Source organism: Aulonocara sp. 'chitande type north' Nkhata Bay, linkage group LG12 (assembly GCF_057382095.1).
Source record: "Aulonocara sp. 'chitande type north' Nkhata Bay isolate Kocher_YH1m ecotype deep benthic linkage group LG12, A_spYH_male_GT1.1, whole genome shotgun sequence".
Taxonomy (NCBI): Eukaryota; Metazoa; Chordata; class Actinopteri; order Cichliformes; family Cichlidae; genus Aulonocara; species Aulonocara sp. 'chitande type north' Nkhata Bay.
The window spans coordinates 14,169,715-14,196,871 of NC_141355.1; the positions used below are offsets into that span (position 1 = coordinate 14,169,715).

The 27,157-nt window shown below is 44.5% G+C and overlaps 1 protein-coding gene across 1 annotated transcript in view; it reads left to right on the top strand.

Moving 5' to 3' along the window:
* Nucleotides 1-1,077: 1,077 nt before the first annotated feature.
* The window catches only part of hmcn2 (hemicentin 2), a 48,187-nt gene continuing 22,107 nt past the window's right edge, over nt 1,078-27,157 (top strand). Inside the window, exons 1-33 of the mRNA XM_086313672.1 lie at nt 1,078-1,660; nt 3,230-3,300; nt 3,696-3,854; nt 4,391-4,513; nt 7,848-8,019; nt 8,134-8,240; nt 8,327-8,447; nt 8,541-9,045; nt 9,472-9,593; nt 9,769-10,041; nt 10,479-10,620; nt 10,950-11,077; nt 12,318-12,431; nt 12,524-12,682; nt 12,780-12,974; nt 13,951-14,046; nt 14,170-14,297; nt 14,398-14,542; nt 15,243-15,355; nt 16,788-16,947; nt 17,038-17,197; nt 20,072-20,199; nt 20,696-20,947; nt 21,931-22,014; nt 23,809-24,000; nt 24,094-24,224; nt 24,398-24,542; nt 24,695-24,821; nt 24,917-25,074; nt 25,549-25,827; nt 25,903-26,045; nt 26,668-26,818; nt 26,920-27,138. Coding sequence (XP_086169798.1) covers nt 1,402-1,660; nt 3,230-3,300; nt 3,696-3,854; nt 4,391-4,513; nt 7,848-8,019; nt 8,134-8,240; nt 8,327-8,447; nt 8,541-9,045; nt 9,472-9,593; nt 9,769-10,041; nt 10,479-10,620; nt 10,950-11,077; nt 12,318-12,431; nt 12,524-12,682; nt 12,780-12,974; nt 13,951-14,046; nt 14,170-14,297; nt 14,398-14,542; nt 15,243-15,355; nt 16,788-16,947; nt 17,038-17,197; nt 20,072-20,199; nt 20,696-20,947; nt 21,931-22,014; nt 23,809-24,000; nt 24,094-24,224; nt 24,398-24,542; nt 24,695-24,821; nt 24,917-25,074; nt 25,549-25,827; nt 25,903-26,045; nt 26,668-26,818; nt 26,920-27,138 — 5,461 coding nt within the window. The 5' untranslated portion in view covers nt 1,078-1,401. The remainder of the gene's footprint in view (nt 1,661-3,229; nt 3,301-3,695; nt 3,855-4,390; nt 4,514-7,847; nt 8,020-8,133; nt 8,241-8,326; nt 8,448-8,540; nt 9,046-9,471; nt 9,594-9,768; nt 10,042-10,478; nt 10,621-10,949; nt 11,078-12,317; nt 12,432-12,523; nt 12,683-12,779; nt 12,975-13,950; nt 14,047-14,169; nt 14,298-14,397; nt 14,543-15,242; nt 15,356-16,787; nt 16,948-17,037; nt 17,198-20,071; nt 20,200-20,695; nt 20,948-21,930; nt 22,015-23,808; nt 24,001-24,093; nt 24,225-24,397; nt 24,543-24,694; nt 24,822-24,916; nt 25,075-25,548; nt 25,828-25,902; nt 26,046-26,667; nt 26,819-26,919; nt 27,139-27,157) is intronic.

A 27,157-nucleotide genomic window follows, 5' to 3' on the forward strand; every position in this document is an offset into this window, starting at 1 on the left:
GATCTTAATCAACTCTCAAGAAGTAACTCAAGTTTGCACAGACCCTGATGTTTTGTGATTCAAATGTAATTTATTATGAGTCCAGTTTTGCACTGCTGTACCACTGTTAAGGGAAGGTGTCATGTCAAGCTTTAGTGCCTGTAATGCTTTATAACACAGAATCTAACATGCCAGCTTGCTCTGTGGTATAAGCCTGCACTGTGTAGTTATGTGATGAACAATGAAGTGCATAAAACTCTGACGTCTTGGCATTGATGGGTTTAATGGGTGGGGCTCGTGTCTTTTAAAGTTGCTGGGCTCTCCGGGCCTGCTCAGACCTGCTTTCTTTCTTCTCCTGTCTCTTATCCCCCCCCCCCCCCCCCCCCCCCCCCCCTTTCATGAAGGACAGATGCAGGTGTATTCAAGAGGAGGAAGGGTCTGGGGCCTTGACCTGAAACTGTTTCTTTACGGGGTTTTTTTTTTATTCAGCATAAGTTTCAAATGTAGCATGTGTAACTTAAGTACAGTAAAACACGAGTGTGTTTTCATGTGAATAATCAGTTTCTTAAAAGAAATGTTCTGCTTTTATGCAGCTTACTTTGGAATTAGCTGACATATTTGCGTTTGTAAGATCTGGGGGTGGGTGGTGGCTTCCTCTGTGAGGTCTGATCACATTAAAAACGATATATCATAGCTGGGCACCAAGTCCACGAGGATAACATTTTTAATGATCAATAACATTTCATCCACATCAGCAGAAAAGAAAAGAAGCACAGTGACATTGCTCTTCATTCATATGTCAAGGAGACATTTGTCAGCGTGGGCTATGTATAAAATTAGGTTGGTGTCAGCTGAATATAAACTATGGCTATTTATAAAAACCAGGCTGTTACTGAGACAATGTTCTCGACACGTCCAAAATACAGACGCCAGGCCCCGCTGGTAACAGGGGAAAGCTGTTAAAAAGTGCGTCTCCAGGGGCCCACCGCCATTGTAGAGAAAAATAAACTGACGGGAAATGTTGAATAGGGTTAAAGAAGCCTGGAAGTCACAGTGGGGTCGAGTTACACACACACACACTTTCACACAAACACACGAAGGAAAGGAGAAAAAAACAGGTTGGGTCCCGGGAACTTTTTAATACCCATCTCCGCCCCCGTTTGGAGCGTCAGAGCACCAGCTCTCCTGGGGCCAGTCCACATGCTCCTCCAAACTTTACGCACGGATGTACTCCCGTGGAAGTATTCAGCACTGGATTTTGAAGTGTTTCAGCTGAGCCGCGTTGTTCTAAATCTACTAGAAGCAGTGCCAGAGTCATTTGGGCGGCTTCGAAATCAAAACTTTTTAAAACTTTGTGATCCTTTTTTTTTTAAAATATATGACTCGCCTTATTCCAAAAGACAGATGCAGTAAATTTGGAAAATGGCCGGTGCCTTATTAAAGTGCTTAGTCTTGGCGCTCTCAGTATGCGCGCACAGACTTTTGGCAGACCCCCGCGTTGAGACGGGTGATGAATCCGATGACAGCGCTTCGACCCTGGCCTTTGTGTTCGATGTTACCGGCTCCATGTACGACGATCTGAAACAGGTGATAGAGGGCGCCTCACGGATCCTGGAGAAGACGCTCAGCCGGAGGACCAGACCCATTAAAAACTTTGTCCTGGTCCCCTTCCACGACCCAGGTACTTTTTCTACCTTTAACACAAGTTTGTTCTTTAACTAAAGAGCCACAACTTAAGAAACTTTTTTTTCGTGAAAGTGGATGTATGGAATGCGTATGTTTGTTAATTCATGAATATGATTATAATTTATTGGAGCATTGACTTCAAAGGAAAAGACTTTCTTGAATTACTACAAAGAGAGCGTGGTATTTTTATAGTTTCCGCGCCTTGCACTGATTTACTATTTATATCTGCCATTTACACACTTATACTTGCAACGCATCTCAGAACGTGTAGCAGAGTGTGCTGCTGCATAGCGGCTTCAGTGGAAGCCCACTTGTAGAGAGAAGTGAAACTGATGCAAGACGTCAAGCAGGGGAGGATATGCGAGCTCACAGTGGGTCTTGGGGACAGGTAAGGCTCTTCATCCCAGCCCAGCATCTTCCTTTCTATACGGGAAAGCTACAGCTTGAAAATAAGAGTGCTCCAATGGGGGGAGGGTGTTTGTGCGCTGATGGGAAGCATATGCTGTCTGCTTGTGTGTGTAATTACCCCAATCGCCACCCCACACTCACCCCACCCTACTCCTGCCTCTCCTCCCTCTTCTGCCTCGCAGCCCCCCCACTGGCCACCCGGGGGGGGGGGGGGGGGGAGTTGTGGGGGTTGCCTACCCTAACGCCACACATTTTGTCTGTGTTTAATGCGCCTATGCCCTTGGGGACCTTGTAAACTTCCAAGATCCCAGAGAAGCCCTCTGTGGCTGACGAAGAGGCGTGACAGCGCCGTCGGTGTTTCCTCTCAGGCACTCTTGAGAGGTCGACAAGCACTTGAAAGCAGCTGGAGAAAACACCGAGAATGAATTAGAAATGTCATGGCCCTGACACATGTCTGCAAACTCTGTATCATTAGTCTCACAAAGATACTTCAAAATTATATTTGACAGTTGGAATAAAGAGCAATGACACACCAAAATCATGAGGTATACAAGACTGGATGAGGGTCTTTTTCTGTAATAACTGTGATGAAGTGCTCGTGTTTATGGAGGGCAGCAACACAATGCATTCCCTCTGCACTGGTTAATGTTTACTGTTCTGTAGTTTGGCCCCAGAAGACATCCACATAAGTGTCAGGCCCTGACAGGCTTTTATCCATCATCCTTGGGTCTGGAAAATGATTATTCCGTCATCGTGCAAACTGTCGCCAGATTTTTAGTGATTTGTGTAAAACAAAATGTTACGCTGTAATTTTGTCAGCACGGCCTCTCTTGTGCCCTGTGATGTGTGATTGATATTCATGTGGTGCACAACGGCTGTGGGGCATCATTCTGGCCTTGATAAAATGTGCTTTGGCTTAATAGGGTTTTTGATGCTGTGTGCTTTTCCTCTGCTCATAAGGGCAAAGCTGCTAAGAGGAAACAAACAAACGCTCTCCCTTCTAAAAATTCCAGACCATAGGCGTTTTGTGGTTGCAATGATTATCCTGTTCTGTATAGGCATACACTCTTCAGAAATCAGAACAGAACCGGCTGACTGGGTTTGATTTTCTTCACAGAAAGGTTTTTTTTCCTGATGTATATTTTTAATCTGACAGATATCGGCCCCGTGTCCATCACCACCGACCCAAAGAAGTTCCAGCAGGATCTGCAAGAGCTGTTTGTCCAGGTTCAGACACAGATTACATAAATTAATAATTTTGTACGAATGAAACCTTTAGATTATGGTGAACAGTATGTGGATTGCCAGCCCCTAAAACTGTAATCATGATAAGCAGCACATCTGTTGAATGTTAAGAACCCCAGATTGTACTGAATTGAACAGTTATTCAAATGTTTACTCATATAAGGCACATCGTTTATGGGACCGGTTCTTTCTTCTTTCAAAAGTAAATTAGTGCTGCTTTTATGGGTAGTGATTTAAACGTATTTAAGAAACATTTGATGTGTCTCTCCACAAAATGGATGTGTTCAACAACACGATATCTGAATGAACATTTAAAAAATATAAATATATGATTTTTTTTTCTGGAGTTTTTAAGCAAATGTGATTCTATCACACAGGGTGGAGGCGACTGCCCTGAAATGAGTATCGGAGCCATAAAGAAAGCACTGGAGGTTTCCCTGCCTGGATCCTTTATCTATGTGTTTACTGATGCCAGGGCCAAAGACTACCGCCTGAAGAGAGATGTTCTGCAACTGGTGCAACTCCGTCAATCACAGGTACAAGGCAGGGAATTTAAACAGGCCTCTTATACATCAGGACAAAACTGATACATACTTAATCAGTCCAATGTGTGCTCTTTATTCAATGTCAAACATCCGATAGATGCAGGCTTCTCTTTGATCAAATCTATGGTATGTAAACTGATTAAAAGAAAATAAAAACATGCCCACAAGCATCTCATTTGTATTCACTGGTGCTGAATACTCCCATAATGATCAAGATGCCATTTAACTGATGTTATCTGGAACACAGTTGAACCTACAAACACGAGCCCCATCCCACACTGTCTTTAGAGCCTCTGCATTTATTGCACGCTGTCACAAAAGGGATACAACAGCAATGCTGTAAAAAAGAAAAACCATCTGCATTCCAAAGAAGTTCCCGGGATCAGCTGAGTGCAGGAAAGTTGCTCGTCTCAGCCCCTACATGATGCATGACAATGAGCATTTGGAGCAAAGTGAAAGCGACTCAGCAGAAAGCAAACACTCAACAAATGTAATCCTCTTAACTCCTCTGTCCTCTTCGTTCCCAGGTAGTATTTGTGTTGACCGGGGACTGTGGAGACCGCTCTCAGCCTGGTTACAGGGCGTACGAGGAGATCGCCGCCACCTCCTCTGGGCAAATCTTTCACTTGGATAAGCAGCAGGTCAACGAGGTGAGAGCAACGCAGAGTAACCGTGCGCTCTGACGACTGGCCACCGAACCCCCATTAAGCCCTCACACATAATGAATTAGCCCCTAAATTGGAACTCTCTAGTGTATTTGAATATGAAAGGGGTGATATTTTCTAATAACAGAGGAGAGCAGGAGCAGAACAACATCAACTCCCATTTGACCCACCGATAATAGATGATAATGAGGAATTCATTTAGCCTAATCAAATGATTCCAGTGCTGATATTAAACTTCCTGGTCATACGATACGGGCCGGTGGTTCCTTTATATCGGAAGCAGCATGTAACAGGAGCTGAGTCTCAGAAGCCAAAGACAGCGGGGCTCACTTCCCAAGCAGACGTAAAAGAAGCCAGAGTTTCCTCTGGAAGAGACACTGGTATCCTACATGTCAACACAGGAGATGGCTGGGCAGCGCTGAGCTGGAGCCAACAGCTCTGCACACTGGTGGCCCACTGAACCTCTGAACTCAGATGTGTTTGTGTGGGTCTTTGTGTGTGTGGGGGGGTCTGTTTCCTGTCAAGTCATGCTTGCATATAGCTAGACATACAATGCCTGTGTGTGTGTGTGTGGCAGCTCGTTTCATTATCACTCCATAATCCTACCAGCTGTTTAAGGAGTGCTTAAAAGTCATTTTACTGTTGTCGTATTAAGGGAACAGGGGACCAAATGTAGTCTAGACCTTATACCTCAACACCAGATGGCTTTGTGCTAATGTAGCCCTATTATTTTGAACATAGTCTTTGTGTACATTTTCATATAAACAGGCTTTTTTTCCCCTCTTGGATTTACGCTGTCTGTCAGTCGCTTCTCTTTTTTTAACCTGTATGATTTTTTTTAGCTCCTGGGTGGCATGCTTTTACCAAATTAATGCAAATCCTTTAATCCCTTAAAAATCCTCAGAAGTAGTACAAATCTAACCAAATATTCACCATTAATAGTAGTTTAATAATGTGCAGCCAAATGAAATATACAGTGTCTTTTTGTGGTCTCCAGGGGGGCCAGCGCAGAGAAAACAGACTGCTTATTTTACTCTCTAATCCCAGGATGTGATCTTTCATGGTTTCGCTTCTTCCAACACAGCTGCCCAGTGGAATTGGCTCCAGGTCCTCGCACAACAGTTTATTGTCAGCTCTGTGTAACACGCTCTTTACGCGCTTTAAATTTTAATTGGTTATGATAAGTGAGTGAAAATGGTAACACAGAACACAGGCAATGAGAACCGCTGTCTTTAAAGTGTTGAACATTTAAAAATATCTGCGTTCTTAAGTGCCCTAAAGTGCTGAAGAACAATGAGGAATGTGATGTTTTACTGGGTGATGTGATGTTCGCTCAGAGAAAGACCTGAGATTTATTAGTTTTGTGTTTCTAGTTGGTGCATACATGGATAACTCGAGCACCTTGATGAGTTGTTTATAAGATTAGCCTTGGGGTCTTTTCTGATTATGGGTGCTGCAGCGAGTTAAGGGAAATGGCAATGGTAATGGTTGCCAGGCATAAAATCTAGGTACCTTTTACCCACAGTCCGGCTAAACAAAAGCACTGCTTATCCTGTAGCTGAGCCTCTCTATGTGGAAACTCCCACTCAGAAGGAGCAGGGGATCTGTCTGGGTCTCGTTTACTTTAATAACCTTGATTTGGAGCGGGCCATCTTCATGCAAATATCCGGTAAATGCTGTGTTTATACCTGCGTAAAGACAGAGCTGACCTCTAGCCCGCTGGGAGGTCTGGAGGCAAGCTGTTCTACCTTACAGTGGCGCGGTCACGCATTTTCTTCTTCAGGTAATGTACCTGAATCGATGTGGGGAATACACCATCACCCCAGCTTTAGGTAACACTTCTTCTCTGCCCCATCTGTCATGCTTCTATGAATAGCAGCAGGGGGTCTTTCCTGTTACAGCCCTGTAAGCCTGATCATCTGAGACACGCTGGATGAGGTTTCACGGGGACTTAAGGTCCTTTGCATTCCCAGTGGTAGAGCCAGGGAGAGGCTACGGCGCTCGGCTCTTCTAGACCCTGCAGGCCAGCCCAGACAGGGAACTGGCCCCACCTCTGGGCTCTTCTTCTCTTTCATCTGAGGTCCGAGGGCAGAGAAATGCCCACTCCTCTTTGCTCTACCGCATAAGACACAGACATAGATGTGGGTCACTTCTAAGCAGTTTCCTGCTCTGACTGTGACGACTGCACACGTGGCAGACATTACAGCTGTTTCCAGTTGTAAAATGGCAAGAGGAACCAGCTGCTGTCAGGACCTTGCAGACCCGATAGAGGAGAAGTCGAGGGCTGATAATTAAATTATCAAAGGCTTTCCCTGTTTCATTTTTACGTCTGTGTCGTAAAACGTGTTGGTGTTGGCCTCATCTCTGAAGGGCCTGCCGAGGAAATGTTTTCATTTGGCTTCATTACAGGCACAGTTAAACCGTGATGCCTCTCAATACGAGGTGAAAACAAATATTAGACAGCAGCTGCTTGTTAAGCGTTTGGAAGATGGACGACATTTAGTTTGCTGTGACCGCTGAAATAGGACTCTGTGAAAAGTCAGTGGGCTTTTGCTGTGCTTCTGTTTTGATTTGAGTGAAAACAAAAGAGAAACTGCATTTTTAATCAGTACCTCGCTGATGATTACACCCAGAGGGTCAAGCACCTGTCAAAGCTGAACATCACAGATTCCTGTGGAGAGCTGCTGAGGGAAATTAAAGTCTAAGTAATGACTGTTTTTACCATCATGTACAATCAGCTTGTTCAACCTTTCTGTAATCTTTGCTCAAAGTGGTGGAATGACTAAGAAGAGAGTCACTGTCTGACCTCATCAGACTTCTTCAGCTTAAACCTTTCAGCAGAAAAGTGTGAAATGCCTGCCTGATTCAGTTTAATTCAAAACCACGGCCGTTCCCACAACCCGATCCACCGCTTCCGCTTTGTCTTCTGAGGAACAAGCTTTATGATTAATAAAACCTGCGCCGCTGCAGCGGGACTGCTGCCTGACAGGCTTCCACTGTGAGAGACACTTTTTCTGGGAATACGTGCTTGAAAGTGCAGAAAACTGTATGTTATCAGTTTGACAGCTGAGCTGCTTCACTTTTCCTTTGTTTAGGCAAAATCCGTCTCATGAATAGTTTTGTGATGAAAGAATAGTCCGAAAGACGAAGAACAGGGAAAAGCAAGGGCTTTGTGGGGGCTTTCGGAGTTAAGGCCAGTGCGTCCTTCCTGTCCCTCTCCTGCCTTTTGAAGTTTACCTCTCTGACAGTTTGATTAATGCACTCAGGAATATCTTGCTTGGTTGTGCTCCTGCAAATGCTGTGTTTTGCCTCCTGCCAGGTTTTAAAGTGGGTAGAGGAAACAGTTCAGGCCATGAAGGTCCACCTTCTGTCCTCCAATCATGACAGTGCCCAGGAAAACAACTGGGAAGTTCCCTTTGACCCAAGCCTCAGAGAGGTCACGGTGTCACTCAGTGGACCAGCACCAGAAATCGAGCTCAGCGATCCTTTGGGTAACTCATTCCTGCTTTTCCTATTTATTCTTATCTACTCCTAGCATTATCAGTGCTTTTAAAGAAAGTCATGTTTTTCTTTGAAATAACATCTGTTATGTTTCCTTTTCCAAGGTCGGGCAGTTGGTGTAGAGGAGGGCCTTAAAGAACTCTTGAATATTCCCAACTCAGCTCGTGTGATAAACCTCAAGTTTCCTAGACCCGGTGCCTGGAAACTGAAGGTATTTATTTTGGTGAATAAATCACAAATGTGTTTTGTCTGACTTTTTTATGATGCTGAATTCACTTCACACGTTTCACTCTAAAGATAAGCTGTAGTGGGCGTCACACTCTGAGGGTCACAGGAGTCAGCAGTCTCGACTTCCGCGCAGGCTTCTCCAGCGTACCTGTTACAGAGTTCAACCACACGAGAGAGAGGCCGATAAAAGGTGTCTGGCATGTGTCTGTTAGCTCTTTGCCTTTTATTTGACCGAGACCATGTGCAGAAAATTACCTCATGCCGATCTTCCTTTGTCCTTCAGGGCTCCCATCCCATGTTTTACTGAAATGCACCGGCCTGAAGCCTCCAGGTCATCTGAGCCATGTGGAGCTTGTGTCAGGCTCAGGCCGCTCCTTGCGAACGATCCCTGTACCGCTGCCCTCTGACCTTGGAAAACAAGGCCTGTGGAGTCTCCCGGAATTCCGCACCCCTTCCCAGAGCTTCTTCATCAAGGTAACGGGCAAAGACGAAGAGGGCTACCGCTTCCAGAGGCTGTCCAGCGTCTCCTACACCAACATCATTCCAGGCAAGGCATCCCTCTTCACCAAAGCCACACTGCAGTGTCTCCCATACCTCATCAATCTCTTTATAGCCTTTAACCTTTGTTTCCTCCCTTGTGCAGATGCTCCAGCTGTGAGCATGTCGACTGTAGTGAAGGGCGTTTATATGCAGCCAGCTGTGATTGGCTGCTCTGTAAAGAGTGACATTCCCTACAGACTAAGATTCACCAGAAGTGGAATTACACTGGGAAGCGAGAGGTTCTTTCAGTGAGTCTCTTCTCTATTTGCTCAGCACTCCATAACATTTGGCTCGCCTTCCTTCCGATTCCCTCAGATCCCCGAAGCTTCGCGCGCCTATTACCTCATTTAAAAGCATTAATTAAGTCACTCCCTAATCTTACCAGTGGGCACGCCTGTAAAGCATTAGTGCTGCCTCACTCTTGCATTTTATTGGTTCATCTGTCAACAAGTGGATATATACACAGTTGATTTTCTAAACATCACATACTCAATTTAACAAAGCAACTATTTTGTCTTGGTGTTGACTCTCTGGCTTGAATTACTTTCATGAAGTGCAGCTGACTTTTGATGAAAATTATTTCCAGTGCGTGGATGTGCCAAAGAGCCACTGGGTGTGACATGAAATAAGAGGAATATGTGCTGGCCAATAAACCAAACGTGTCTTTGCTTCAGGTATTCTGCCGTTGCATCATGGGAAATTCCGAAGGCATCAGCCGAGGACGAAGGCCCGTATGAGTGTATGGCGCAGAGCAGCGCAGGGCAGGGGTGGGCTGTAACACAGTTAACTGTTAGAGGTATGTCACACAACAACAATGCAAGCGCACACTCCCCTTCAGTTGGACGTGGGTGCGTTCCAGCCATTTAGATACAAACCTCTGCTTTATCGTTTAGACATAAACTAGATAGAAAGCATGTCTGCACAAATATTTGTTTTAAACATTGTCTGCACTCATGTTTCCACTAAAACAGATCCTCCTCCGGTCTTGAAGCCCCCAGTGAATGTGACATCTTCTGTGGGAGGCGTGGCTGTGCTGTCCTGTCAGGTGGAGGGAAACATGCGCCACAATTTGACCTGGCATCGAGGGGGCTATGCTATCCAGGCACGGGCAGGGAGGGTGAAGCTGCTGCCCAACTCTTACCTGCAGATCAGCGCTGTGCGGGCTCAGGATGCTGGGGAGTACCGCTGCGTGGCAACCAACCCCTACGGAGACAGCAGAATCGCCGTGTGGCTCCACGTCCCAGGTATGATAGCCCAATACCCTGCGGCTCATCTGCTTAAACATTTAACGCGGCAGGGCTTAACGGATCCTCGCGGGCCCCCGTCATCTGTTTTCCATTATTGCCTCGACCTCCTTGCAATCAGATTAAGCCACTTCCTTTTCTCATCAGCAAAGACTTATGCGTGTTGAAAAGTGTGGCGTCTACTGAGGGAATGCACTCAGATATTTGCAATGACTTCAACAAACAGGCAAATAAATATGTCTTCAAGAATATCCTGTAGTTATGAAGTCAGACATGGAGTGTTTTTGTAATTGCTTTGCAGCCCACAGCATCAAGTTTGCTCTTGTTAAGCTTGTGATAGCTATAAATGACATCATGCAGCCTATGACAAGGCCCTGAGTCATCGTCTGCTTTTTATTTTTTTTACATTTTTTGCCTTCCTTTGATTTCAACTGCAGAGGCTCCTTCTGTGGTAGTGCACCCGCAGTCCCTGGCTTTCTCCCAAGGCGATGAGATCCGCCTGGTCTGCTCGGCGTCCGGCTCCCCCCCTCCCCGGCTCTTCTGGAGCCAAGGCAACGTGTTCCTAACTAATCGGCCGAGGTAAGAGGGGAACTCTCAGCCCACTCGGCACCTCTGGCACAAAGGACTCAGAGAGTCATTACGTTCCACTTGACCTACATGCGCCATCGCCTCATCTTGTTTGCATCGCTTTGGAAATTTACATCTACTCGTGTCAACCCTTTTTTTTCCCCCAAACCACAAGTATTTTATATGTCAGCAGTGAAATATACATTCGCACACACACAAATTTCTCCCGTGACACCAAACAGCAGCATAAAGATTCAGAGAGATGGATCTCTGTTTTACATCTGCGCTTGTAATCAACAAAAGTATCAACAAACATGAATCCTGTCCACTGTATGCTACAGGTTCAGTCTGAACCAGCATGGAGTTCTAACCATTAAAGGGGCCCTCCCAGAGGATGCTGGGAACTACACATGTCTGGCAAGCAACGAGGCTGGGACTGCCTCTCAGTCTGTGTCACTTAGTTATGCGGGTAAGTCAACACATCCCGACAGATGTCTGGTTGAGGATGCCAGCGCGAAGATATATTGTTGCTGGAATTAGCCTTTCGTCATTCGGAGTTGTTAAAGTTTCTGTTCTGAATAATTGCTTCTCTTCTGACTTCATTTTTAACTTCCAGTGACACGAAGCATTTTTGCCCGTGTTGACTGTTTTTAAGGCGCATTTCTTTTAATGATATCCAGCAGGATAGAGCAGAGTATACAGCAAGCGAACATGGCCACATACAGCTCTGTCTCACACGACGTGATGTTTCTCTCCTTGTTTGGTGAGCGCTGACAGTTGTGGGCCTGAAGTTTCACTCACGGCTGTCAGTTAGTGCTTGACAGAAACCGTAACACTGATGGATTATGGCAGCATTTTCCTGGGGCTTGCTGGTATTATACGCACTTGTCTCTGAATGTCATTTTTAACAACACTGATCTGTCAAATCAGGGAAAACCTTATAACACAGTAGATCATCTCATCCTTTCAGCTCAGCTGCCTGGGTCTAAAGTATAAGCATCATTTTTACATTCACATCAGGGTTTTTCTCATGCCCTTGCTGGTATAAACAAACAGCACGTTACTGTTCACGTACAGTAGCGCTGCATGAAAGACCGGTGCATTGCTATAAACTAAAAAAAGGGGGGCCTAACATAAGGCCCGGGGGGCAGAATTGGCCCAGCAAAAACTCCAATCCGGCCCACTAGATGTCTTTAGAAAATGTGAAGGAGAGCATAAATTTTGGACTTTAAACTGTAAGCTTGTCCTACTGATAGACCTCCAAAACAGCCATTCATACTAAACCAAAGTAATGCAGAAATAGAATTTGCAATTAAACAATTAAATAAATGAATAAAATAGAACAACAAAAATGCCCCACTTTAAAACCACAGGAGAATCTGGCCCACGAACTATCAGTACTTCTGTAACTTTACACATTTATTTGTTACAGTTTAAGTCCACAGAGTCATGCTGACAAATTTCTTTATTTTACTATAGCAGCGTTTCTTTATCACGTGGAAAAACTGAGACGCACCTTTGAAATTCCACTTCTTTTTCTTACATTGAGATATCGCAGGGTTTAAATGTGCAGTTAAACTCCTTTGCACCGATAGAAAGGGGATTTTCACTGGTCCGTTTAAAATCAAAGTCCCGAGGCCTATGATGTAAAATGACTTGGACATCCCTGGAATAAAAAGTTCATCCCACTGATTTTTTTTGTTCTGCAGAGGCACCAAGAATAACAGTGGTACAGCAGGTTGTGCTAGTGACTGTTGGTGGTGATGCAACTCTCGAGTGTCAGGCCACAGGCTTTCCGTCCCCTCTTGTCCACTGGTTCAAAGGTGAGTTAACGCCATACACAGTGCTTTTATTAAAATGACTGTGGAGATGTCTCTGTTAGAGGACGACAAGCTTATATTGCTCGTACTTCCAGGTGAACTCGAGGTGGGCTCTGCTCCCTTTGTTGAGCAGGACGTACATCGCGGGACGCTGCACATTCGTGGCGTGCAGGAGGTCGACGCTGGTCAGTACAGCTGTGTGGCGAGCAGCTCTGCTGGAACCTCCTCTGGCACTGTTAGTCTGGTGGTTGGAGGTGAGGCCACACTACAGTTTTCCACATAATACTTGTATTTCTCTCACATTTATACAAAGGAAAAAACATCCATCTGGCACCACTCTTCCTTCCACAGCGGGTCCATTGTTTTCCGAGGCACCGGCTGACGTGACAGTCAATGTCGGGGAGAATATCACCCTCCCCTGCACTGCCCGGGGATTCCCGCAGCCGACGGTGACCTGGCGCAGACAGGATGGCAGACAGATTCTCATGCGTTCAGACAGCCACAGTAAAACAATGCAGCTGGAGAACGGACATCTTCTAATCCAGAGTGAGTTATCACAGCAAAGAGCTTTGGTGTGCTGTGCGGCAGCCTCACGGTTTCCCTGCTCGAACTGGCTTGACTCAAATTGTGCAAGTATATATAGAAGAGTATCATATTAAATCCAGCTAACATTTTCTTAAGAGGTGGGAGAGCCGGGATGTCATTGCCATTGGTAAAGTTACAGTAAACCGATGCCTCTCGAATATCCATCCTGCTAAAAGCATTATCTCTGCTCTGTGAAAAGACTCTCCTTAAAATGTTGTTAATTATTTGGCAAGAGAAGGCGTCTGTCTTTGTCCTCATCAGGGCAGGGGGATCAAAGCTGTGAACTCTGGAAGATATTTCAGCCTGAAACATGACTATTCTTAGCCACATACCGTGATGCTTTGTGCTCCTGAGACTAAATGTTTATAGTGTGAAATATAATATTGGACAGGAACAGACATATTTACATGGGCCGTTTCTGTCACTGTTTCCATTTGCGGCTGCCCTCTGACCTGATTGGCTCCATCTGCTACAGATGGCTTTATTTTATTTTTATTACCTGCAGTTTCAGAAATGTCTCTGTTCATATTGCGTAGTGCTCAAACGCCACTATCTCCTTGAATCGTGCTCCTCACTAGTTACCTTTAATGCTTTATCCTGGAATCCTTCAATATTTGCTAGGACAGAAGAATTGAAACATATGTTGATCTTCCAAGATGTGATCTCAAGAGAATTTACTGAGTGGGACAGCAGGATAGCAGCTGAGCCAAACCCATTAATCCTGTTATTTTCTATTTTTAGCTCCTAATTACAGCACTGTCAGGCCAATAATACCAGTTGTTACTGAGTAGGGGTCTTAGCTGCTATTAGCATGAACTTATTTAGTTTTTTTAGATAGACTGTTTTCTTTCTTGGTAAGTGTGATGATGCTGCTACTCTCAGATGTATTGTAATGTGCGGCGGGGTGCATTTTTCAATGATGTGTGTTTGACTGTAGGTGTCTGGCTGGATGATGAAGGTCTATACATCTGCGAGGCCAAGAACCAGTTTGGAACCATCAAATCTGAGGCCAGAGTTAGTGTCACTGGACTGGGTAGGCTCTTTTTGTGATCCCATATATGCATGTAGCAGAAACACACAGAAGGACACTGTGGCTATAACACATATATTCCTGCTCTTGTTGTTTAATAATAATTTCAAATCCTTTTTCTTGCAGAGCCACCTCTATTGGCCCAAGTTGCCCCAGTGATCACCACCGGGAGCGGTCAGTCACTTAGTATTCCTTGCATGTTGTTGGATGGAATTCCTCTTCCAGAAAGACACTGGTCCAAGAATGGAAAACCTGTAAGGCTGGTAAAAACATCAAACTCAAACCTGCCTCTCCCATGGATCATATCTGTGTTTGTGTATGACAGGAATATTTTTACTTTTTTCGTTTGCACAGTTCCATCTGAACAGAAGGATGTTCTTGAGGAGCGATGGCAGTTTGTACATCGAAAGAGCCATCCCAGAGGACACTGGGATTTATGTGTGCACTGCGGTTAATGTGGCAGGCTCCGCGAACATCACAGTCAGCCTGGAGGTTCACGGTAGGAGAGTAAAGGAATAGTAACACTCACATTACCAATAAAATCAAAGCCAGCAAACAATAAGCACAAGCAGCTAAGACAGGCTTATAGTCTTGGAGATACTCCAGAAAGTAACTGACTCAAATTATTGTAGTAAATGACCTGCTGTAAAATCCCAAATTGTGTGTGTAATTTACATTTTTGGCACAGCCAGGTTAGTTGTTTCCCACTTTCTTCAAGTCTTTATACTAAGCTTCCATAATCCAAGCTAAACTAAACTTACATCTCCTACATCTGGTTCTATCGTCATATTTAATGTGCACTAATAAAATATCAGCAAGAAAATATATGAGCCTAATCTAAAAGCAGACCCTTTCACTCACTGAATGCACTTTCTCAGTGCAAAGTTTGCAACCACAGGCTATATAATTGGACAATTAAGCCAAAAATGTGCCAACTCAGCATGGAAAACAATTTTTGAATGAATCGACCACCTGTTGTCATCACAGAGAGAGGGCCTGCTTTATTGCATGCTTTGATAAATGGAGTCATGAGCATGTAATGACAGACAGCCAGGATCACGGTTCATCATCAGTTTGTAATGAAGAAATGCCTCAAACGCCGATGTTGCTGGTCAGCTGAGGCCGGTGGTAATGCAGCAGCAGATCGCTTCTTCACGCTCAGTCAGACAGCTGTGTTTTATGACCTTATTCTTCCACAGTGCCCCCAGAGATCAGCGCTGGTCCGTACCACTACATAGCCAACGAGGGTGTAGCCATCAGGCTATCATGCGAAACCACCGGCGTTCCCAAACCAGATGTTGTCTGGTCCAAGGTAACACTCGCAACCTTCAGCTTCAGCTCAGTAAATCAAGCGTGACTTCCACAGCACCGTCTAGTCCAAGGTCAGCCCTTTGTATCAGTTCAGCTTACAATGAGTCATTATTAGCACTTTGGAAATAATTATCACAATCAGGCAACAGCAAAAATCAATACTCAGCAGTGATGGGATCTAGATTATCCTTAAGAGTGCAATCTTGGACCGTGCCAGTCAATACAAGCATAACGATATTAATAAAACCAGAATCAAATCAGTGTGAAATGACTGATAATGAAAAAGGGTTTTAATTCTGAATTCATTTTGAGGCACACTGAGTTACTCTGGATATTTTTTTTATTTTACACATACATCTGTAGCACTTCAAATCGCCTTCACTTACTGTGATTACATTTACATAAATACAATTACATTTTTTTTGTCTTATTCAAACAGTTTTCTTTTTTTCCCCTCTGGTCTTTTCTTTGATTTGTCAGAACACAAAAAAACAGAACAAAACAAAACACCACCAACAAAAACAGTTTCCACTGCAATCAAGACTTGATTAACCTGGCCAGGGAGGGAAGTAACCATGGCAACTTTACTATATTGCTGCTTGACTGGTGCAAATCACCCTGTTTTTATCGTACCTTAGGAATCTATTTCAAGACTTTCCCGCATCCCCTCCTAGTACAACACTTCATCATATCACGAGAGGAAAACACAAAAGTTTATGTGCAACCAGGCGGTGCTAAGCCGATGCTCTCGATCCATCCAGGATGCAAAAACAGATCTTATTACAGCTTGTGTGGTACTGCAGCGTTGCCTTTGACAGCCGCTGCAATATAACAGATTAATAATTTGTAATGTTGCTAAAGCTGTGAGATAAATATTGCCTGGTAAAAAGTGTACATTTATCTTTGACGTGTAGTGAAGCAGAAGCGGCAGTTTGTATACTGTTAATGCATCTGTTTCTCTTCCACCACTGAAATTAGGAACTGCAGTGATATCATCTTTTCTTTAAAGGCAAGAAAAACATGGCCGATGAAATACCCTGCCACTATTACGTACCCTGTACTAATACTACCCTGCACGAGGTCAGCATGCTGTTGTTGTCTACATGTTGCTGAACTGAGCCGGATTTATATTCCACCCGGCCTTTCCCCTAACATTTTCAAAATGTTACTCTAGAGTCAAGTAAATTTACCTTCTTGTCAGATAAAAGTGTATCTGTTAAAGCGCTCTAATGTTCAGAGCGAGTGGATGCGCAGCTGCCTCGGTTCTTGCGTGTGCACGCTGCAGATAGAGAGCAATCCGAAGGGGTGGCCAGTAATTCCATTAGACATCAAAGGTTGGGTTGTAAACCTTGAACTGATCTTAGCATCCATGCGCACGCTTGTGTGGAGGACTTTTCTAATATAATATGTTCTGTCTGATCTTATTCTGCCAGGGGAGGCAGCCCCTGCCCAGGGACAGCTCCGCTCTTCAGTCTGACTCTGAGGGACACCTCCACATCCCCAACCCCTCCGCCGAAGATGCAGGCATCTACATCTGCACTGCCACCAGTCCTGTGGGCTATGCTAGTCGCGAGATCCAGCTGAGTGTCAATAGTAAGGCGAACGGAGGCAAACAGTTTGCGTTTGGAATTGTAAAGGAAGTGCCTATGTGGTCGTCTAACAAGTTCTTTTGTTGTGTTCAAGCTGTGCCAAAGATAATGGGCGTGACTGGTCACGACAACACAGTAAACATGGCTGCAGAGGTGGGGGCAGAGGTTGTTCTCCCGTGTGAGGCTGAAGGGAGTCCTTCTCCGTTAGTCACGTGGAGCCGAAACGGGCATCCCATCCCCCCCGTCACAGCTGGGTAAGAGGAAGCCTTACCTCACCCCGACAATCATGCAGTTAAATGTCTCAAATATAAGCTGACATAATCCAAAAGCACTAACCATACTTTACCTCTGACTTAACTAACACCTGAGTCAGCTTTTACAAAGAGCTCTGGCTGTTGTTCAAAGCTTCTGCTAACATGTCGTAATGCCTCTGGAAGAGCGGCCAGGCAGAGGCAGCAGAGACTAGAGATCTGTGTGTGGGCATCACCAGTTGGCTAAACCGAGGTAAAACATCTGGTCCCACGTGGTTGCCTGATTCCTGGCTTTCATGTGTGGTCACTCTGGGCGCAGACAGGCAGGCAGGCTGCCCCGAGACACGAGCTGGATGGATGACAGGCAGACTCTTTGGGCCAGACACCAGGCCGAATCATTTAGTGCAGATAGAAGAATGACAGAGGGAGTTGAAAGCCGTTGTGACTCAGATACAGTATGACTTGTGTGGGGTCAGGAAGAAGGAAACGGTGGGGGGTGGCGTTGGAGGGAGGGGGTGCCAGGAAGAGGGGCGGAAAGTGAACTGACAGTGGAAGAGATACAAGTTGTCTGTCTGATGTTCAGATTCCCCGCGGTGTTTCGGCAGTAAAACAACATGCTGACTCTTTACTAGTCCTGTCTGATGAGAATAACACATCCCTGTGAACAAACCCAGCGTCATGCTTTGCATACGCAGGGACCTATGGAAGGAGCGGGCTCTGTAAAGGAACATTAACTCCTTTAAGCTACACTCTGAGGTTCGGAGGAAATAACTGAGGGGTGCTGATTTTTAAAATAACTTAAACAGTGGGAGATGATATTTATCTCATATCCATGTATTCAGACTAGTACCAGGCAGGGAGTTTTTTGTTTTTCTCTTTCCTTTTTTCAATACTGAGTCAGAAGATTTGGTCACAGGAGACCTGATCCTGATGAGGCCAATTTGTCCCAGTTAGTCTTTGGCCAGTCGCACTGTGTACACAGATGACACCAATGTGGGGAGTGATGGATGAGCGAGAGGGGCTGTTCATGTCATGCGGAGCAGCACCGCTGTAGCCTGAGCTCACATTAACCACTGCAGAGGCCGCCTTTCAGTTTTCGAGCTGGATGCTGTTGTCTCTCCTACGGCTGTTTGGGGAGGTGGGGGGGTGGGTGAAAGACATTACACCATATGTGCGTCTAAAATACAGAGCTCTTTGTGCTTCTAGCTCGTTTCCACTTAGACAGGCGTGTTATTGTTAGAATTTGGTTGCTTAGCAGACACACTTATCAAAGATAAATCGCAGAGGTGTGTTTACATTGCTGTATATTATACATTTGTACAGCTGGATAGCTTCTGTAGCATTTCAGGTTACCACACCCTCCTTTAAAGTTGCTGACCCACAGCAAGCAAGGCCTGACTTTGGAGCTGAGGTTGTGTACTGGAGTGTATGTGATGACCACCATCTGTCCACTTGTTTGACTTTGACAAACATCAAAAAAAAACAAATGGCAAGTTGGGCCAAAACGTTGCTTTGAACTTAGTTGGTCCCAGGAAGGATGACGCTTTGACTTTGGAGACCTGTGCGACCTTTCATTCGAGCTCCACCATTAAGTCAACCTTTTGATTTTCACTTTATCTTTATTTCCTGACCCCGCGGTCGTAAACGCACAATAGCTGCACACGCAAACAGAAAAATCCGCATTGATCTTTTTGAACCTACAACCTTTCCCATGGTGATATTATCAGGTCAAACACTGCTGACCCTTTCACATTGTAATTATCCCAGACAATCGTACTTAGCTCTGGATGAGGTCCAGACTCCGGCTATTGCTTGCTCTTTATGAACTCTAACCCTCACACATTTTCTTTTTCCATTTCAACAAAACAACATAATTGAATAAGGACCACTAAGTGTTTGACAGCATAATTCAATTTATGTATACCTGTCAAATGCTCTGATACTTGTTGTACAACCCAAATACCAAAAAAAAAAAAAAAGTTTGGACGCTGTATAAAATGTCAACCAGAACGTAATGATTTGCGTCTCTCATAAGCCCACATTTTATTTACAATACAGCACAGAAAAGATATTAAATGTTTAAACTCTGAAAAAATATGAGCTAATTCTGAATTTGATGGCAGCAACAAATCTAGAAAAATTGGGGCAGGGCCATGTTTACTACTGTGTAGCATTCCCTCTTCTTTTAACAGCAGTCCATAAACATCTGGGAGCTGAAGAGACCAGCTGTGGGACTTCTTGGAATGTTGTCCCGTTCTTATGTGATATAGGATTCTAGCTGCTCAGCAGTCCTAGATCTTCTTTGTCATGTTTTTCACTTCATGATGCCAGATGTTTCCAGTTGGTAAATGTTTTGAACTGCAGTTCAACACCCAGACTCTTCTGCTATGAAGTCATTGTAATAGATGCAGTGTGCAGTTTAGCATTGTTTTGCTGAAATGTGCAAGACCATCCCTGAAAAAGACATCATCTGGTACAAAGTTTCTCTGGAATCTTTCTAGCTTTGCAGATGTGCAAGCTGCCACTTTTGCTATTGCACCCCCTGCAGGATTTTGAAATGAGTGCTGATAACAACACAGACGCTCCCTCTCTTCTTTGCTGCAGAGATTTTTGTGTCCATTTTCTCCAAAAAAGAAGTTAAAGTCTTGATTCATCTGAACACTGAACAGTTTTCCACTTTTCCTCAGTCAGCTTTAAAGGAGTTCTGGCCTGCAGGAGGTGGTTTATATGCATGCTTCAAAATATAGGAGATATAGGAGAGAAAAAGAAAACAGACACACCTATTTTATCAGAACACAGTAGCTGTAGATCTTCAGTGACTCATAAAGTTCTGTGTTTTCTCCATGTCTTTGCCCTTGACCCCTAACCACTCCCCAGGTTCACTGTTTTGCCTTCAGGCTCTCTGAAGATCACTGATGTGCGCCTGATTGATAGTAAACTGTACACCTGCACTGCAGAAAACCCAGCAGGCAACGCGTCCCTAAGCTACAATTTACACATTCAAGGTAACTCCACAGGGTTTCAGTAAAAGTTGAAGTTTATGGAAACTTGTTTGTTCAGCCAATATCTTTAAGTCTCTGTGTGAATATATCACTTATATGTGAGACGTGTGTATGAATACAGTTCCAAATATTTTTGCACATAGATTTTTGCTACTTTAAAGCCATTTACCATGACATACTCAAGTTACAGTTTTATGATGGGCTTAAAGCTGCTGTCGAGCTTCAATATTGCATTAACAGCTGGGGAATTTCATTCATTTTTATGCACAGTTCTCTATGTTTTTTTTCATTTCAGGTTTGAGAGCTGATGCGAAATCAGTTGGTTATCGGTAGTTGTGGGCCATCCCTTTGTTATTTCTTCATAAATTTAGCAGGAAAAGGGAACTGGAGATTATTCAAAGCTACAGCATGGACAGCCTGTAACTTTAATGTGATAAAGTTTGTGTCAATGTTCAAAACTATGTGCATCTAATATTTAGGATATTTGTTTTGTCCTCAGCTAAACCCAGGATTCTGCCAGCACCCTCCCTCCTGAAAGCCCTGCTCGGCCAAACAGTGACTCTGCCATGTATAGCGCAGGGAGAGCCGAGCCCTGAGATCAGCTGGTTTCGCAATGGATCACCTGTTGGAGACAAGAATGTTACACCCCTGAGGATCCAGCAGGTCAGCCACGCCGACCAGGCCGCCTACCGGTGTGTGGCCTCGAACAGTGCAGGACAGGAGACCTTGGAGATCAAGCTGGAAATTCTTGGTGAATGTCACGAGTTCAATTCCTCAGACCTGCTTGTTCACTTGCAGAACTATTAAATTGTGACTCATGGTTGTTTTCTATGATATATCTGAACAACTATTCACTATCACTGGTCATATGAAGGTTCACTAATGATGCATCTGTTTTCGGCCCTCTCAGCGTTTAGAGGCACATTCACTTTAGGCGCACATTGACCGTACAAACTGGCAAACAGTGAGCTATTTGACCTTCTGATAAACATTCACAAAGGGAGATGACTTCGGGTTAAGAACTCAGAGTCGTGTCCATTTGTACTGAATCAAGCTTTCTTGTTGTTATTTACGTGATATATAAATAATATTATTCTTCCCGATCAGTCCCCTTTTATATTTCCATGCCCTTGTTCCTCTCTGACACATGCTCTTACTCATCTGCAGTCTGCCTTTGATGCTTTCCCAGCTTCCCTACTTAATCATTTACTCATTTTCAACATCAAGGGGATCAAGCGCACAGGGACATTCTAACCTCTCCTAAACCAAAACTCATCTTTTAAAAGCAAAAAACTGGATTTTCCCATTCTTCTTACAGATGTTCAGGCTTTAACAGCTGTTGTTTCTTTTTGCAGCAACCCCTGTAATTGCTTTGATTCTCTCTATTTCACGCTTGACTTGTTGGTTTCAGTTTGACTTACATGTGCCGTTTGTGTGGTCCTGTCACTTTGTGTGGCATTTTTTGGGGTCTCTCTCTTAAAAAAATGATCTCGATCTCAATATGACTGTCTGATCTAAGAGATAAGAAAAAGAAGTCAGCCTGGCTCAGGCTGTCAAAGCATGATGCACGCTCTGGTCATTGGGGAGAATCTGTTCGGTTTTTCAAATCATGTTTAGATCCTATTGAGGCTTCTTCTTACTCCGAAACCTAAAACTAATTGTCATTGCACCTCTTATTTATTAGCTGCCCTTGCACTTTGAACTAGCACTTAACATATTTTTCTGTACTCACAGAGGCCCCGACCTTTGCCGAACCTGGAGATGTTATCATGGAGAAAGTGGCAAACAGCAAGGTCATCATCCCTTGCCCCGCTAAAGGTATGGAATGATTCACAGATGAGTCAGCGTGGACACACTGAAAAGGTGTAATTCAAGTTTTAGGGAGCCTAAAACTGAACTCTGTCATCTTTCAGTTTGTTTCTGCAACACAGAAAGGAGAAAAAAAAGAGAGAAATCAATGTTATATGTAGGACAGTGATGTGTTTTTGTGCGCAATCAAAAGAATGTTTCACTGTCACCACAGACTCCTAGTTGCCATCTTAAAAGGAGAAACTTCTTTTCACTGCAGCACCCGGAGGCATGCCATTGTCTCTATTTCCTAACATCCATTTGCGAACGAGAGACATTCTGTAGGGATGTGGAGGACCTGCTGTTTTATCAAAACGCAGCAAGCGTCGGTGTCGCGTCTCCGTCTGGACTGATGGCTACTCAGTGGCAGCCCGCACAAACAGGTATTGTTTGTGTGGAGCTGTGTCATGGTAACCAGCTCAATGAGAGGAGGTGAGCACTGTGTATAATGTGGAGCAACAGCTGGAACATCAGTCTGCCTCCTGCCTCTGTGAGCCACATCTGCTTTCCTGTGTGTCGGGCCTGCTGGGAGCGGAATCCTAATTACAGGCTGCTTCTGGCAGATAAAGGACAGAGATGTCTGAGGTGCGCCGTGAAGCACAGGAAGAGAAAGACGAAGCCTCGCTGGCCTCACCTTTCTTCTGAGTCATACGGAAGGGTTGACAGTACCAAGCACAGAAATACAGAAATGCTTGATGCTCTTGACGGGCCGGAGAGGCAGTCAGCCTGCAGCACCAAACGAGGATCCCCACTTTCTTTGGTCCTTTTGTTTTCTTTGAGATCTATCTGCACGAGGGGAAACAAGCACAGTCTCTGCCAGAAGTTAATTATTAATTCACCAACAAGCACATTGCATTTGATAGAGGTAATTATTGGAGAAACACATGGAAGAGATAATCTCAGACTTCGTCAGCCCCGGTAAATAAATTCAGAGCCTGCTAATGAGATCTGTTAACATCTAAAACACAACATCTGTATGCATTTCCCGCAGCAATGAGATAATGAATTTGCTTCAGAGCTCCTTAACTGTAAACACGTGTTCTGAGAGGAAACAGACAGTAACGTCACCTTTGGTTGTGCTGCGTCTTCTCCTGCTTTTTGGGGGATGGAGAAGGAAGGGTGCTGCGGTTGATTTTTCAAGTGGTGTTTGTATATGTGTCACCTCTGTAAATCGAGGGAGTGTGGCTCTGTGCTGCTCTGTTAGTCTGTTAGGGAATCTGTTGTGGAGATTTTTGGAGGGTTACAAAGCTTTTTAAATTCTCCACCTTGTCCCTGATCCAGTTTTCTTCTGTCGGGCATTTCTAGCTCTATTTCCACCCAATAATCCACCAAACACATGTGTTTTTAAGGCTCCTGAGGAAACACGCCAGTGCCTTTGAACCACTTGTTCAACCACTATCTTTCTTACAGCTCTTACTCTCTCTACTCACTCTCATCCCAGTGTTTAGCAATAAATCTTTGTCTGCATTTTAAGTATTACATCCTCCGTCACTCCTCTATGCAGTGTTTTACTTTTTTTATGTGACTTTGACCTTGAAATCTTAAGCCTGCAGGCGACAAGGACTCTAACCATTTTGGCATCCACTCCCTGCTGTCCTGCTGTCTGATAAATGTAGAGAGCTGGCTTTTTTGTAGTCTGGGCTGCTTGCCCGTTAAGTTATCCTGCACAGAAGAAGAGAGATGGAAGTAACTCTTCTTTCTGTCCGATATGATCAATAAAGCTCATTTTATCCTCACTCGCTTTTCTTGTCGCTGCACCTGCAGGTTCGCCTAATCCCAAAGTACGCTGGTTCAAGAATGGCCTGGAGATACACCCCGAACAACCCGACTTTTCCGTGGCGAGGGATGGAGCTCTTGTAATTAGCGCAGCGTCTGCCAGCCACAGTGGGGACTTCAAGTGTGTGGCAGTTAATGAGGCAGGCTCTGTGGAGAGAAAGACCAGGCTAAAAGTGAATGGTGAGAACTTATCTCATGGCTGTTTTCCTGCTGTTAAAAGTATATTTTACACATAACGATGGTCCATAAACCTTTCTTTCTGTGCTGTCTTAGTTCCCCCTGAAATTCAAGATAATGGCCAACCGCTGAACCTCACTGTCACCTTGAAGCAGCCTCTCACGCTGGGATGTGACGCCTTTGGGATCCCCTCTCCAACAATCACCTGGACTAAAGATGGCAAAGCTGTGAGTGTGTCATCCTGGATTCCCATTTACAGAAAAATCTAAAAGCCAGGTTACATGTTTTTACTGTAAATGCTATCTTGTCGATCTCTAGCGGTACAATGCCACCAAGTGGCAATTATTTCAATAACATTTAAACAGTGTGGATGCACTCAAGCTGATTTCTGTGTGTGCAGGTGGACAACCCTGGGGTGTATCTTGAGAATGGAAATAGGCTGCTCAGAATCTACAGAGTTCAGCCTGAACATGCAGGACAGTTTGTTTGCACAGCTCAAAACTCAGCTGGAGAGACCCAAAGACAATATAACATAGTGGTGCAAGGTGAGCTCATTATAAACCTGCTTTCACATGGATATTTAAGAGGAAGGTATAAGGCAGCAAGAAAGACCAGTTTGGGGATCTGTGATAAGATACACATTCAGCATTCATTCTTAATGCAAACTAGTCATTGAGCATGTGGTGTTTTTCGCCAGCTCCACCTGTGATCTCAGGAACGTCTCGAATGCAGGAGTTAACTGTGGTACTGGGCCAGGAGGTGGAGTTTCAGTGTCGGGTTAGTGGAAAACCAGCGCCAAGAGTGGAATGGAGCCGCGACGGAGAGTAAGAATCTCTTTTATCGACGTGACATTCAGCAGCGTACACAGGATGCAGGATTCACTGAATTGATTCGATCATCCTTTCCGTTCTTTCTCCAGGGTTCTGTCCCGCGATGGAGACCCTCATGTGGAGTTTCTGGAAGATGGCCAGGTGCTGAAGGTGAAGTCAGTAAGGCCGAGAGACCAGGGTCTTTACCGGTGTCTGGCCAGTAACGACGCAGGAACTCAGATGCGCCAATTTAGACTCAACGTCCAAGGTTGTTTTGAACATTTTTTTTAACAAAATGTAAACCTCCAACTACACTCACCTGAATTTAACAGCAGTTATTGATTTAACACCTATGAAAAAAACAAAGCAAAAAACAAAACAGTTGTATAGATTCAGGATATTACTCTGACATTTTTCCCTAAATTGCTGCTGTTATGGCAACACTCTGAGAAAGAGAATTGCGAGGCATCATATATAATTCATGTGAATGCCCAGCCTCTATAGTAACATAAGTTAACATTGTATTTAGCCATGTGGTCGATGTGCACATATTGAATTCTCTTTAAGGGGACATTTCTCTGTCAGGTGCAGTAATAGAGTACCACACGCTGCATTTCTTTTTTAGAAGGTTTCCTACACAAAAGCAAAGCATTCGCCTGTTGCTCTGGTTATTCTGTACTGTGTGCCAGTAAAAAATGATTTGGCTGTTAAAAATAAACGTGTTCTCTGTTTTTTACTCCAGCCCCTCCCACTATTAAGGGGACTACTGAGACATCAGAGGTGTCAGTGGTGCTGGGTTTCCCTGCAATCCTCCCCTGCAACGTCGAGGGCTTCCCCACACCCAGCATCACCTGGCTCAAGGACAATCACCCCATCGTATCCACTCCCCAGCTGACATACACCCGCGGTGGGCTGGCCCTGCGGCTGGGTTCGGCACAGGGAGACAGCAGCGGCCTCTACACTTGCAGGGCTACAAATCCAGCTGGCACTGCCATCAAGCACTATTCACTCAGTGTTCTGGGTAAGAGACATGTGCATCTCTAACAAGGTGAAAAATAAAAGAGGGATTTGATTTTTAATGTTTTCATCTCTTTAGTCCCACCGCAGATAGAAGGAGACTCTACCTCCCTAACGTTTGGTGGTCAGGAACAGAAAGTGCGGATCAACGGGAGCTTAACTCTGTCCTGCCTCGCCAAAGGTTTCCCCGAGCCCAAAGTCCAGTGGTTCAAAGACGGACAGGTCCGTGTGTGTCACCGTTAAAAGCTATGCTTCCTAAAATCAAAATGTGTTTTCAATGGAACAAGTTCTAACCTCTGCCAGCCTCTATTGGCAACTGGTATGAATTACAGCAACCCTCTTGCACAACCCACCTCCACTCGCCTTATTTAGTGTGATGAGTAAGCCAGTTAATTATAGACATAGAGGAAGAATCCAGTGATTAAACCTCAAGACATAAAACACTGTGCGATTTCTTTTTTTGTTTTTTTCGTGACCTACTGTGTTTTGATGTACTGTGTCCTTTATTCTGTTCAGAATGCAAGTGCACGTGTATGAATATTCTGCAGGGCCTACAATATTAGAAGCAGGAATTGGATTAAAGATGATGTAAAATATGATTTTCTTTCTGAGTGTGGGTGGAAGCTCTGTATGTCTTGGGTGTTTTAAAGCCACATTTAAAGATCTGCTAAATATTTTCTTGACACAGTAGTTCAAAGAGGCAACAAATCTTAAGGAGGCTCCATCGAGCTTAAAGAGCACTTTTGAACAAAGTATCAGAGACAGTCTGTTTTATTTATTCATCAACCCACAGATTCCTGCGAGCAATACTTCACATTAACTGTGTATTTTCTTTGTGTTTTAGCTGCTGACTGGAAACATCCATGCTGGCATTAAAGAGAGCGGCCACTTCCTTCACATAGAGAATGCCATGCTGTCCCATGAGGGTCAGTACACCTGTGTGGTCACCAACTCTGCAGGAGAGGACAAGAGACACTTTCGTGTAACTATTCAAGGTGTGTTCGGTTAATTCAGTGTATAGCAGCTAGAAAAACACTTCATTTTAAAACCTTTGTATAGAAAGCAATCTGGCTCTAATGTGCCGCTGTCTCTTTAGTCCCTCCGATTTTCCACCGGGTGAATAACAGGGAAGCATCCTGGGGTTTGGGACACGAAGACGACCTTAATGATGAGAACGTGGTGGAGAAGCGGGAAGTTGTGCTAGGCCATCAAATCAGCCTGTCCTGTGAGAGCAATGCCATTCCCCCTCCCAAGCTCAGCTGGTATAAAGACGGCAAAAAGTTAACCTCTGCAGATGGAGTGGTGCTTCTTCCAGGTCAGGGAAAACTCTGTAA